General features: G+C 52.4%; 2 protein-coding genes across 6 annotated transcripts; one reads left to right on the top strand and one right to left on the bottom strand.

Moving 5' to 3' along the window:
- Positions 1 to 1,290: 1,290 nt before the first annotated feature.
- Positions 1,291 to 9,418, bottom strand: PRAM1 (PML-RARA regulated adaptor molecule 1). Of its 5 annotated transcripts, none has more exons than XM_030466589.1 (11): positions 9,230 to 9,418; positions 8,217 to 8,642; positions 5,986 to 6,638; positions 5,142 to 5,213; positions 4,662 to 4,774; positions 4,288 to 4,342; positions 3,895 to 3,988; positions 3,477 to 3,639; positions 2,599 to 2,632; positions 1,957 to 1,991; positions 1,508 to 1,724 (listed from the first exon to the last, which is right to left on the bottom strand). In XM_030466589.1, the coding sequence occupies exons 2-11, from the start codon at positions 8,217 to 8,219 to the stop codon at positions 1,684 to 1,686; spliced, it is 1,263 nt and encodes a 420-aa protein (XP_030322449.1). In that variant the 5' UTR covers positions 8,220 to 8,642; positions 9,230 to 9,418; the 3' UTR covers positions 1,508 to 1,683. The 5 variants fall into 5 exon arrangements, with proteins under 5 accessions (XP_030322451.1, XP_030322449.1, XP_030322446.1 ...); XM_030466586.1 differs by having other exon boundaries at positions 8,217 to 9,102; XM_030466588.1 differs by having other exon boundaries at positions 8,881 to 9,418.
- A 73-nt stretch (positions 9,419 to 9,491) lies between these two features.
- On the top strand, positions 9,492 to 11,941 carry LOC115599847 (DNA polymerase epsilon subunit 4-like). Its single transcript, XM_030466649.1, has 4 exons — positions 9,492 to 9,728; positions 10,758 to 10,842; positions 11,139 to 11,180; positions 11,533 to 11,941. The coding sequence occupies exons 1-4, from the start codon at positions 9,492 to 9,494 to the stop codon at positions 11,544 to 11,546; spliced, it is 378 nt and encodes a 125-aa protein (XP_030322509.1). The 3' UTR covers positions 11,547 to 11,941.
- Positions 11,942 to 12,884: the final 943 nt, after the last annotated feature.

The following is a 12,884-nucleotide window of genomic DNA, read 5'->3' on the forward strand; positions in this document are numbered from 1 at the left end:
GCTAATCCCTGGGACCCAAAGCTTCAGGGCTATCTGGGAGCCTTTCCCATAATGGAAAGTGACGTCTTCAACTCCTTAATCTGGGCTTGGCATCGATGCCAAATCCTCCCAGGTTAACCCTCCACCCCCCAAGATCATGGCCGTGTGCTGAGAGCAGGGACGGAGCCCCAGAACTCCCTTCCCATCACAGTTCCTGATCCAAAAGGATCAGTGTCCTACTGCTGGATTTGTGCTTCCACCGGCTGTGAGCACAACCCCCTCCACCCCAACATCTGAGATGAATTCCCCAGGGCAGCACTGGCAAAGGGAGGATGTTGGTTGGGTAATCTTCGGTGCACAGATCACCAGCCTCAGGCACCAGGAGTTGATGCTGAATCCACCATGAGGATGTGTCTACCCTGCTCTGAACATGAGGTAAAGCTTTTGAGGATGTCAGAGCACTGGAACAGGATGAGAGTAGTGGTTTTCTTCTCTGGAGATATTCAGAGCCCACCTGGACACCATCCTGTGCCACTTGCTCTGGGCAAACCTGCTTGAGCAGGGGCTTGAACTGATGATCTCAAACCCAGTCTCCTGAGCTCCCTTCCAGTATCTGAAAGGGTCCTACAAGAAAGCTGGGGTGGGGCTTTTTGCATCAGTGTGTAGCGAGAGGACAAGGAGCAATGGTTTAAAACTTGGAGATTTAGATCAGATATTAGGAAAAAATTCTTCTTTGGTGTGAGGGTGCTGAGCCCCAGGTTGCCCCCAGAAGCTGTGTCTGCCCCATCCCTGGCAGTGTTGAAGGTTGGATGGGGCTTGGAGCACCCTGGGCTGGGGGAGGTGTCCCTGCCCATGGCAGGGGTGGCACTGGATGAGATTTAAGGTCCCTTCCAACCCAAACCATTCTCTGATTCCAACCCCCACCAATCTGTGATTCTGTAACCTATGAACAGATCCACCCCTCCAGCACCAGCTCACCTTTGGAAGCTGCCCCAAGGCAGGGACACTGTGGGATACTCAGCCAGCAGCCAGTGCTGCCCGTAATACTTGAGAGAAGTTCTGTGTCCAGCTTGACTCCAGCTCAGGCTAGGGCTCTCACTGAGTCAGAAACACAGTGCAGAAGGTGGGTGGGCTTGGGGCTACAGCACTGTTCCCTGGCTGAGGATGCTCTGGGAATGGGGAACTACTAAAACCTCTATGAATTAAAACCTCTCTGGTTTAGATTTGAAATCTTCCACCTACAAATAAGACCATGAAACCCTCCCAGACCATTGCCGTACTTTACACAGGTAAAACAAAGCCACAGAGAAGTATTTGGACTTGAGGATCTTTTTCACCCCCCTGCCCTCTGAGACAGGGTCCTTGCAGCCCAAGGACACGGTGGCTTTTGCAGTCATCTCAGAGGAAGCAGAGCTCCTTCCCAAGCAGGAGTGTGGCATATTGTGCTTTTCAGGTTTCAGCCCTTGGGGAGGTCTCTGTTGGAACGATCTTGTGCCTTTGCCTTTAGTGCAGATCACTCAACCTGCCAGGCAGAAATCAGATAAAATATTTGCTTATTGGCACAGATAAAATACAGGTGTCTGTTCAGCTCCATCTTCAGAGTCATCTGAGAGCCAGGGGATGGAGTTTGCATGCCAGGAGTAAGAAACTGCTTGGGAAAAGGCATCCTGAGTTGTCTGGGGGATCAGGGACATCTCAAGTACATCAAAAGGTCCCTGGGACTGGCAGCAAACGGAGGGAGCAAGCTGAGAAGGGAAGGGTGTGGGTAAGTCCAAATAATTGAGAATGGAGGAACATGAGACTCTGTAAGGAACTGAGAGAAAGGAAAGGATGTCCCAGAGAGCGGGAGAGGAATGACAGGAGGTGGGAAAAGGGCAAGAGGGTAGGAGGGAAGGCCTTGGTGCTGGTGTGGGGATTGCTGCTGCCTGCCCCTGCCAGGGAGCACAACCCAGCACTTGGTGAAAGGGCTACACCTACCATAAGTCTCAACGTCATCATAGATGTCAGTGTCCCTGAGAGGAAAAAGAGGGAGTGCTGTGAGCAGTCTGGTGTCCCATGTCCCCACCACATCTCAATACTGAGACAAGACCCAACTTCTGCTGCTGGGCAGGTCCCATCTCTCCTAACATGTCTACAGGCTTTGCTGTCCTCCAGGCACCCCTGTTCACCTCCTCCCAGCCTTGTGCTCTCCCCACAGAGATGAGATGAGCTCCTCTGAGCAGGGCTCTGGCCTCTCTCACCTTGGACATGTTTGGTGGCCCCATCTCAGGCTGCTGGGAGCCACAGACCCAGCTGTGTGGCGGGATAGTGCTGGCCCATTGTGCTGTGCCACCAGCAGCATCTGAACAGTGTCTGGGCAGGTCTCATGTGAGGGACCACAGCTTGAGGAGGGCTTACAGCACCCTGGGAATTCCTCCCAGTGGGAGGCACTAGAATTGGCATCCCATACCCTGGGATTACCCCAGAGTAACTAGCTGCTGTTATTCTTATGGTCGCTGCCTGGGCTTGATGGTTTTGAGTTGACAGTCAGTGGCAGGGCTGGTTCAGTTCTGGGCACTTGCTGAGCAATTACTACACCTTACGGAGTGAGGAGGAAGGGGCTGGAGAAGAGGTACTCACAGGTGAAGCATCACAGCCCGGGGCACGTAGCCATCTGCAACACAAAAGTGAGGAAACACTGGTCAGGTTGTGCCAGGAGCCAGGGTCTCACATCACCACCTGCTCCTGCCCAGGACAGGCAGGTTTAGCAATGTCTGACATCCCCAGGGAGAACTGGGAGCAAGGAGGGACAGGGCTCTAGGGAGCCAAGCAGGGAAGGAGCCTGGTGGGGTTTGATCTGATCCTTGTTTCCCTTTGGTGCAACACAGCTTGTGGAGTCTGTGCCTAACACAAAGGCTGATGTGCCAGGCTGGTGGCTGAGAGACTCTGAGAACTGCAAAGGTTTTTAGCAGAGGGGAGTGAGAAGCCCAGCTGCCAGCAGAAATGCTGGTGCTGATCAGCAGGAAGAGCAGGACATGTTATTGCCATGTTCCATACTTAAAAGTTGGCTCCAAAGAAGATGGAGACTCCCTGTTTCCAAGGAGTGACATGGATAAGACCAGGAACAATGGGCACAAGTTGCTCCTGGGGAGGTTTTGATTGGGCACAAGAGGTAAATATTTCACCATGAGGACAGTCAAACACTGGAATGATCTCCCAGGGAAAGTGCTGGGTTCCCCTACTTAGGAATTTTAAGTCTCAGCTCCACAGGGTGCTGAGACATCTCATATAAACTACAGTGTTACATAGAAGGGTTGGATCTGATGATCCCTGAGGTCCCTTCCAATCTGACATTCTATTTGTGCTGAGAGAAGTGGGAACATTTGAGACCCAGGTACATGTTAATTCTGCTTAAAAACAAGGGAACATCTCCTGCTGTCTACTGGAGTGGGTGTCTGCACTCTTCATGGGCTGTGTGATCCCCATTGTGGGCAAAGCCTCAGTCCCCACCAACTTACACCTCCTCTGGCTGTTTCGACAGAGGATTTGCTCTTGATTTGTAAACTGAATCACATCAAGAATTTCTCCTCGTCTCAGTGGCAGGTTCTTCCCTCCACCCCTCTTCTCTGGTGCTGCGGGGTCGACCATCATTCGAGTCAGGACACTGATGCTTCCTTCAAACTGAAACACAAACAGAAGAGCTGCAGCTCAGCCCCTGTCCCAGGGCAGTGTGACCTGGGCCACTCCTACCTCTCTCCCTTCTTAGAAGCAGCAGCTCCCTCTGTAGGCAAACTGATCCGATCTGGTGATGGTTCAGGTCTGACCTGGGTATCAGCTGATCTCTGTGGAGCAGAGCTCCTCTTTGCTATTGCCTTGGACCCTTTCCAGGAGCTGAGATGGACATTAGAGGGATAAACAATTGCTTGTTGTGTTTACCTTGAATTTCTTCTGAAATTCCCTGTCTGCCTTCTCTTCCTTCTTGCATTCCTTGAGCGTCATTGGCTTCATCTTCTGAGAGACATGGGCTTCTCTGCAGAATTGTTGTGAGTCTCAGGAAATCTCTGGTGACCCCACGTTCTGCTCCCTTCCTTCCCCTTCTCCCACCCTGGCTCCTGCCCCATCACATTTTCCTGCACCAGCTCTCCCCCCATGCCTCCCTCCAGGGCTGCTGGAGCTCTTGGCCCACGTTTAAACCTGCCACGTGTGTTCTTCACCATGGGATTTTCTACTGCAAGCTCTGCAGACACCATTAAACCACAACCTTTGTCAAAGCAGCAAAGAGCCCTGACCATTTTGGGATTCTTAAAAAGAGTAAAATCCCCTGTTTACCTCTGTGCAGCTGCCAGGAAAGCAACTCTGTTAGAGGCTTGACCAGCACCACCACCTGTAAAACCAAACCCAGAGAGAGAACCTGCAGTGAGGCTGCTGTGAGGTGCAGATACCCACTGAAACAGGACACAAGGCTGAAACAGCAGCAAGAGCTTCCTCCTGGGACCAAACCCTCAGTTTGCACATTGAGCATGGAGAGGATCAGGGCTTCCAATGCCCATTTAAAAGGCAGAAAAGAAATCCTTCACCCCACTGTGCATGGGAGCAGTGGCCTCAGCGTGGGCTCCGCTGCTGCCCATGGCTGGATGGGGGCTTGAGGCTCTCTGAGCTGCAGCACTCCCCCCAGCCAACATCTCAGCCCCTCCTGTACCCACCTCCTCTGGGGTGGGGATGTGCTGGCAGCCAGGACATGGAGGGCAGCAGAAAATCTTGGCTTTTCCTGAGGAAACCAATGGGCTCTACATCATCATATATCTCATCTTCATCCCTGGATGAGGCAGACAGCAATTAGGAAGCCCCACTGCAGTGGCAGCAGTGGGGGCCAAGGGTAGGATGGAGGCTGCAGGGGGGTGGTGGACAACAGGAGGTTGGACTGGCTGTGGTCTGGCCTTGGGTCTGGGACAGAGCAGAACAACATCCTGGGGGGCAAAGGAGGGGCAGCAGAGTGTGATGGCAGCAGCCAGACCTGTGCAGGAATGGACATGGAGCTGCCTGCACAAGGTGCTGTCCCACCATGGGCTCTGAGAGCAGGCAGAAAAACCCAAGGACCTTCTTTCTGTTTCCTCTTGTGCCATTCCCACTGGGTGAGGACAGCCTGAAAGTCACCTAGAATAAAAGTGCCACCTCATCCTTACCCCACCACACTTGGAGCATCCTGCGGGGGGAACCGTGCCGGAGCTGATGCAGCACAGCCTGGTTTGGCTGAAATGAGGAGAGGGAGGGATTATTTCACATTTCAGGAGGCTGAGGGGAGAACTTACTGCTTAAAGGAGGTTAAAGAGGTGGGGATTGGTCTGTTCAATGAAGTTACAAAAGACAGGACAAGAGGCAATGGGCTCAAGTGGCACCAGGGGAGGTTTGGATTGGATGTTAGATGAATTTCTTCACTGAAAGGGTTATCAGGCATTGGAACAGGCTGCCCAGGGCAGTGGTGGACTTGCCATCCCTGGAGAGATTTAAGACTGGTATAGATATCATCATGGCTTGGCTTCATGAATGAAGATTTAAGTGCTTAGGGATATGGCTTAGTTAATGTCTTGTCAGTGTTAGGTTATGGTTGGACTCAAAGGTCTTTTCCAACCAAAGTACTTCTGTGATTCTGTGGAGGCTCGTGTTGAACAGAGAACCACCACATCCTCAGCCTCTCTTTCCCCACATGCTCCAGCTCCCAACCACCTCAGTGCCCTGCCCAGTTTGCCAGCATCCCTCCTGTTAATCACTTAAACAGCCAGGGACATGGTACTTAGTCCCTTTCATTTCTTCACCTTCTTCCCTCCTTCTCCTTCCTTTCCACATTGTCTATAAAAGCCCCTTTGGCATTACCAGCCCCCACCACTCCATCAGCTCCTCCTTTCCCCCCCTCCACAATATTTCCATCTCCCAGCAGCTTCAGACTCTAACTGGAGAGATATTTTGGGAGATTTTCCTTCCTGAACAAGTGGCATCCTTCTCTGAGGGACTTGCAGGTGCAAGGCCATACCTGGACAAGCTCTCCTTGGTGGCTCCATGGCAGGCCAGATGGCTGTCCTGGGATGTGCAACCACACAAAACTTCTCCAGATCCACGACAGGAGGGCGCCTGGGCTTGCCTGGCCTTGCTCCCAGCACCTTGGCATGGGGCAAAGGCTTCCTCCGAGGCAGAGCTGGGTGCCCTGCCCTGGGAGAGCTTCTCACAATGTCTGAGGAGGCTGCAACAGCTGCACTTTTAGCAGGAACTGCTGGAGGACCCTTGTCTTTGGCAAGTGGCCATGTCTGTGGGGCTGGGTTTCTCTGGGGAGGATCAGAGGTGGCTGCCACCTCCTTTCTTGATGTGTCTTCTCCTCCTGGCTTTGCAGGGGTTGGGGGGGAACTGGTGTCTTGAGCAATCCCCTTCTTCAGTTGCACCAGCCATCTCGGGGTCTCACTGACAGCAGGAGGGGGCAAATGCTGTCCCACACTCTGATCTTTACTGTGAGATGGAGAGGCTCTGCTGAAGTCCAACCTCCTGACCCAGGCAGGCTCAGGAGGTGGCTCACCCTTGGAGCCTGGTGCAGGGGATGCTGCAGAGCCACTTCCTCTGGGAGGATCTATCCTGTTCCCTTGGAACTTTGCCCGAAGGTGCCTCACCACGGCCTCTTTCCCCTCCAGATGTGTCTGCAAACAAGAAAAGCTCCAGTTAAAGCACCATGGAGGAAAACAAGTCAGAGTCCCCTTGAGAATGCAGTATTTCTTCAGCTTGGGCTGACACTAAGCCTCTTCCATCAAATGTGATCCTGGAACATGCCTGAGAAAAAAATACAGGGCTGCACCAGATCAGGAACAGGTCCTACCACCATGGGGGCATCAAGGTGTTTAACCTCTCCATCTGTCTGCATGTGCATGCACATACACATTTTAGGTTAGAAACTTCATGAGATCTTCAGCTGCACATCTGTATTGATTAATCTGTATTGATTATTGATTGTCAGAAAAGCATATCATCAGATTTTGTGATTTGTTGTAATAATGTCTGCCAATCTTAGTTTATTGCTATTGCAAATCACACCAGGCCCACACTTCCCTGTTTAAAGCACCACACTGAAATCTCTACACTCAACCCCCTTAGCTGTAAAATGTTGATCAAGTCTGGGACCAGGAGAGGATCCAGCTGCACCCAGACTCCTTTCTGAGAAGTACTTTAGAAAAAAAGGGGATCCACTCTGACCCTCCTGACTCAACGGGAGGGCCTTCCTCATTCTTTTCCCTAATTCCTGTGCAAATCACTCCAACCTGACTCAGCCTCCCCTCACTGCATAAATCATTTCCCCTGATCCCCATGTAAGTCATTCCTATCCAATTCCAACCCCTACACATCCCTTCCACAAAGTAATAGAGGGAGCCTTGCCACTAGGTTCTGTTAAGTCACACTTTCATAAATCTATATTAGAACCACCTTTTCTTGATGTCTTTATTGGTGATTCTCTGAGTGACTTCAAGACCTTCCACTTTCAGATGCAGCAGCCACTGAAACTCATCCTGCCAAAGCCTCTGTGCAGAAAAACCAGTCCCAGAGGCAGCAGCTCTGCCCTACTTTCATGGCCAGTGGGGTTTCCTGTGCTGCTCACACTGTGAACTGGGACATGCTGACCCCAGTGCAGAGCTGCCCTGACTTCCTGAATGACTGAAAAACAGCTTTTTCTGAAGCCTCCAGACAAAGGCTGCCAGGAGGAGAGTGGACGACTTCTGGAAGAAGAGTGCCAAGCTCAAGGTATGGCCCAACATCTTCCTAAGCTGCTCAGATAACCTGATGAGGGAGAGGATGATCATCTTGCCTTCCTCCATCTCTCTCCCACCTCCTTGTCCCTGGACCACAGTGTCCCTTTGCACTGGAGCTGTTCCTTGACCAGAGACTTGCAGAGTCCCCAGGTGTACCTGTGGGATATAGTACCACTGTCACCAGGATCAATCCCAGCTTTTGCAGTACGTTTTGCACTGTTTGACGTTCTCCTGAGCTCAGTGACTGAGTGTGGCCTCCTCCTCTTCCACAGATTTTATATTCATCCCACATCACCAAGTAAATATTCTGACCAAGAACTGGTCAGAAACCTTCGAAGCTCCAACCACCTCAAATGTACAGGCAGACTTTTTCTTCCAGAAGGATCCCTCGCAAGGATCTTCCAAGCAGGACACACAGCTCCACTCCCAGCACTCTGCCCCAAGGTGCAGAGCAGCCCAGGTCCAGTTCTTACTCACCATTTTCCATCAGCAGACACTTTCCTGTGTGCTCTCCTCCTTCCTGAAGGCCACCAGAGTCATCCAAGCAGAAGGACTGGTACAAGGCAAACCTCTCCAAAGTCCTCCTCTGCTGAAACCATAAGCTCTTTGCTAATGGTTGATGAGAAGTTGTGTGCAGTGCCAGGAAGTCGCTATAGAGTGACTGTGAAAGAGCAGGAGGAGAAAGAGGAGGTGGAGCTCCTGATGCAATGCTGTTTGGACTTGAAGCCCACGAAAGCCTGCTCCCCATAAGAGTCTCATCCAGAAAAGAACCTGGGGTTCAGGAAGCAGCTCTGGGATGTGAGGGATGGGCTGCTGAGAGGATCAGGAGGGGGAGTTATGTTCTTGTCCAAGGGTGGCCAACAAGAACCTGCTGTAGGTCAGGTCTTCAGAGCCCCATGGGACCTGCAGAGGGTAGAGACAATTCGTGAGGGTCACACAGCAGAACCAGCATGGCCCAACACCAGTGGGTTCTGCAGGAGCATGGGAGGGCTGGGGAGAGGGCTATGGCTTTCCAGTGTATCCAAAACCAGGGGACATTTGCTCTGTTGAAGCACAGAGTCCTGCCAGAAAGCAGAGGAAGTGCTCTGCATGCTGTGGGGTGAAGTTGGGCCATCTCTGTGTTGAAATCTCCTGGTTTTACCGTTTATTGCCTCAGAGGCAGGAAGGGTCTGAGAGGCTGAGCCACGGCGTGAAGCAGGGATGGGCTGGCAGGTGCTGATATCCCCGTCCCAGGGTTGCTTGTCCCTCCTGGCCTCTGGGAAGATGTCCCACCAGCAATGCCCACAGGGGCTCCTGCCTGTGGATGGTTTCAAGGACAAGGCAGCACACCGAGGAGATGGGGAAGGCTGGGACAGGCTCGTACCTGCCAGGGAAGGAAGTCCCCAGGGTCATCAGGAGGGTGCTGAGTGCCCTAGATGGGCACTGGAGGGTTGACCCCACCAGATGGAGGCAGGATAGAGAGGGGATTGTCAAGAGGTCCCACACCCCACCTGCAGGAATACAGCCCTCAGGGTGAGGGTGACAGGAAGCTCAAGAGCCACATTTGGACCTTTGGGGTGAGGATGAAAAGCCGTATGTGGTGGTGATGAAGATCCCGAGGCCTGTGCCGGGGGTGGTCTCAGCTCACCCCCTCTACGGTTCGGACGCCTCCCGTACCCCTCCTCCCTCTCTCCACGGTGCCGGGCTCACCCCTGACCCGCGGCGGCCCCGCTCCGCCCTCCGGCCCGGCGCAGGCGCGGGGCTGGGCGCGGGATGGCGGCAGTGGCGGGGGCGCTGCCAGTGCCAGTGGCGGTACCGGTGCCAGTACCGGTACCGGTGGCGGGCGCGGAGGCGGCGGGTCCGGGGGAGGAGGCGGCGGCGGGCGCGGGGCCGGCCGGGGCGAGCCGCCTGGCCCGGCTGCCGCTGGCCCGGGTGAAGGCGCTGGTGAAGGCGGACCCGGACGTCACCCTGGCCAGCCAGGAGGCCGTGTTTGTCCTGGCCCGGGCCACGGTGAGGGGCGGCGGCTGCCGGTGGGCGCGGGGGTGTGCGGTGGGTGCGGGGATCACGGCGGCCCTGAGCAGAGGGGAGGCCGAACCTCCGGGCCGCTCCAGGCGGGTGCTGCGCTGTGTCTGGAGGAGGTGCTTGGGTTTTTAATAAGTGTGGGGTGGGGTTTTTTTGTTTGGTTGGTTTTAATGAGTTCTGGAGGGTTCGAGGGGTGTCCTCTGGTCAGCAGGTCGAGCCGCAGCGAGGAGGGCTGTGAGCCGCTCCCGAGCTTTCCCGGCGGGAAACGGGACGGTGCCCTCAGCCCTCGCCCGGCCGCCCCTGGATCCTCCCGGGAGCACCCGGCAGGGCCCGGGAGTGCCGGGAAGCCGCGGGAGGAGAGGGGTGCGCGGCCGCACGGATCCCCGCCGGGAGGGGCGGAACACGGGTGTGCGTGGAAATGTGCCCTGGGGCTTTGCTTCCTCCAGAGGGCTCTCTGCCTACCCCGGTTGCATCGTCAAGGTTTGCGATGTGAGATCAGAGCAACCTGTAAAGGGTTTGGTTGGGGTTTGTTTGTTTTTTTCTCCTCCTGTGGAAAGTGCCTCCCGTGTCTCAGGAGAGGTGTGTTTGTTGGGATGGCTTTGGCATCGTGTGGCACCTGGGTGGACTCTGTGTTCTCTCCTTTTTTGGTGCCCCCCTGCAGTAACTCCTCAGCTGAGGTATCTGCTGGGTGCCAGCTGAGGATTGTCCTGCTCCATCCACTTCATCTGCTGAGCATGAGACACCTTTCCTCCTTCAGAAGGTGCCCCGGGAGCGGCTGGTTTGTAGCTGCTCTCCCAGAGGTGTTCCGAGGAACCATCACCATCCAGTACACTCAGCCTTTTCTCCTCCATTGTTGCTTCACATCTCCATCACCATCCAACAATTTTATTTTCAGAGCTATTTATTAGATAGGGGAAATGTCAAGAAGAAATTCTGGTTTTCTCTTGCCCTCTCGTAGGATATTCACTCTTCTCTCTCTTATCCCCTGTATGAAACTGTCTTGTTTTTGTTTTGCAGGAATTGTTTGTTGAGACCATAGCTAAAGATGCCTATGTGTACGCACAGCAAGGAAAAAGGAAAACTCTGCAGAGGAAAGACCTCGGTATGAGAGCATATTCTGTGCTGTCCTTAGCAAAGGGGTGCTAGGAGGGAGGATTTTTCCACCTGCCCCATTGTTATGAAGCAACCATAGGTGCTTCTGTTTCTCTGAAGAAGGGAGAGCAAAACTTCTTTTCTACCAGATATTACATCAATAATTTCTCACACCAGCTCCTAAACAAGTAAAACTTTTTAAAATTGGTCACTGTACTGTGATGCAATTACAAATGCTGCTGTATGGAACAGATGCAAAAATTGAGTTGGTTTATCTACATTAATTATTTTCAATTTTTCCTGCAGATAATGCCATTGAAGCTATTGATGAATTTGCTTTTTTGGAAGGTAAGTTTCTATTTGGTTTCAGTATTTTGTGTAATCTCTTTCCTGAGGGAGAAAGGACTTCATTTGCAGAACTCTCCATTTTCACATCTTTAATAATTAATAGCGTAACTTGTTCTCCCCCTTTCTGAGAGGGGAAACACAAATCAAGTGGTCCCTGAGACACTTACAATACCTTTTAGCTAAACTTCGTTTTACTTGCTTGTGATTTGCTTAAACTTCAAAAAGTTACTGCATGTTCCTTTATCAGCTTATAAGCAAGTTTCATTCGTTGACATAATTGCACTTCTGAGAGTGCACTTCTCAGAGTCCTGAAACTGCATATTATTTATGGTACTTTTTTTTTCATTTTTAGGTACTTTAGACTGAGCTGGACAGAGATGGAGCTCCCTGGAAAAAGAGACTGCAGAGAGGCACGTGGGTTCAAAAATAGTTCCTAGAATTGAGACACTGAAATGGCAACCATAATATTTTATAAAATGTTTTAAGTTGTTCTAAGTTCCTTATTTAAAATGCCTATTTTTTCATAAATTCTTTGTATGTCCTTTAGCTGGGCCATGCTGCAGACTGCTTTCCAGCTTTGCCCATGTTGCAGGGCAGTGGCTCAGGAGAGCAGTCCCTGCCACAGAGCTGTGAGGGTGGTGTGGCTCACATTCCCAGGCATAGTTATTTTTTAATTTTTGTTTTTTAAATGGAAATGGGTTTTTCTTTGTAAGTACTTGTTTATTGGCCAAACACAATAAAATTTCTGTTGTTGTTGCACAGTTGTCCTGATTCCTCTGCTGCTGGGACTGAGGGGATGGTATTCCTGTAGCACTGCTGTTCCTGCACAGCCTTGGGCTTGGCCATCACCAGCATCCCCCCAGGGCTTCAAAACCTCCAGAAAATCCTGCACTGGTGCCACCACCCTCTGCTCAGGAGCCCAACCTTGCCTCACTGCCACTGTAAGAGAGCCCCAGATCACCCCAGAAGGGGGAGGGAGGGAGCTGCAGGACCAGCATGGACCCTCTGCCCCTTGTCCAGCTGCAAGACCAGCACTTAGTGAAAAAAAAACAAAACAAACAACTGATGAAAGTCCCTGCCCTTGCCCTAAAGTGCCTGGAACCTTACTCTCTCTCCAGTACTTTTTCCCATCACAGCCCCACGGCAGTGCAGCCCCTGGGGAAGCTGCAGCACCAGCAGAAGGTGCAGGGTGAGGAAGTGGCAATGCCCCAGAAGGACAAGGGCTACCACTAACCCAGGGAAGATTTCTCCTTCTGGCCTGTAGGGCAGCTCACCAGCAGCTTGCTGGAACCCTTATCCCCTCCAAAGAGCCCCAGGCACTGCACAGGCCCAGCCCCCTCACTGGAAAATGAGAGAACATTTAGATCAGACTTTAGCTTGGGAGAGGACTGAAGGACCCCACACTGAAGGTGGTGAGACCACTTCCAGAGAAGTTCTGGAAACCTACCATTGGAAGTGCTCTTTTTTCCACTTTGCAGTTATATGCAAAGATACTTTTATTAACTCCAAAGAATTAAAAATTGACCAATACCCCTCAGACAGGACAGCCACAGGGCCTTTGTGCCAGGAACACAGCACCCGAGTTCAATAAACAAATCACTTCCTAAAGGACAGCACACACAAAGTGCCGCAGCCCCACATTACCACCCCACAGGAAAGTCCAGACACCCCTTGAGGAGGCAGCAGCAGTGGTGCAGGGACAGA

Source organism: Calypte anna, chromosome 28, assembly GCF_003957555.1.
Source record: "Calypte anna isolate BGI_N300 chromosome 28, bCalAnn1_v1.p, whole genome shotgun sequence".
Taxonomy (NCBI): Eukaryota; Metazoa; Chordata; class Aves; order Apodiformes; family Trochilidae; genus Calypte; species Calypte anna.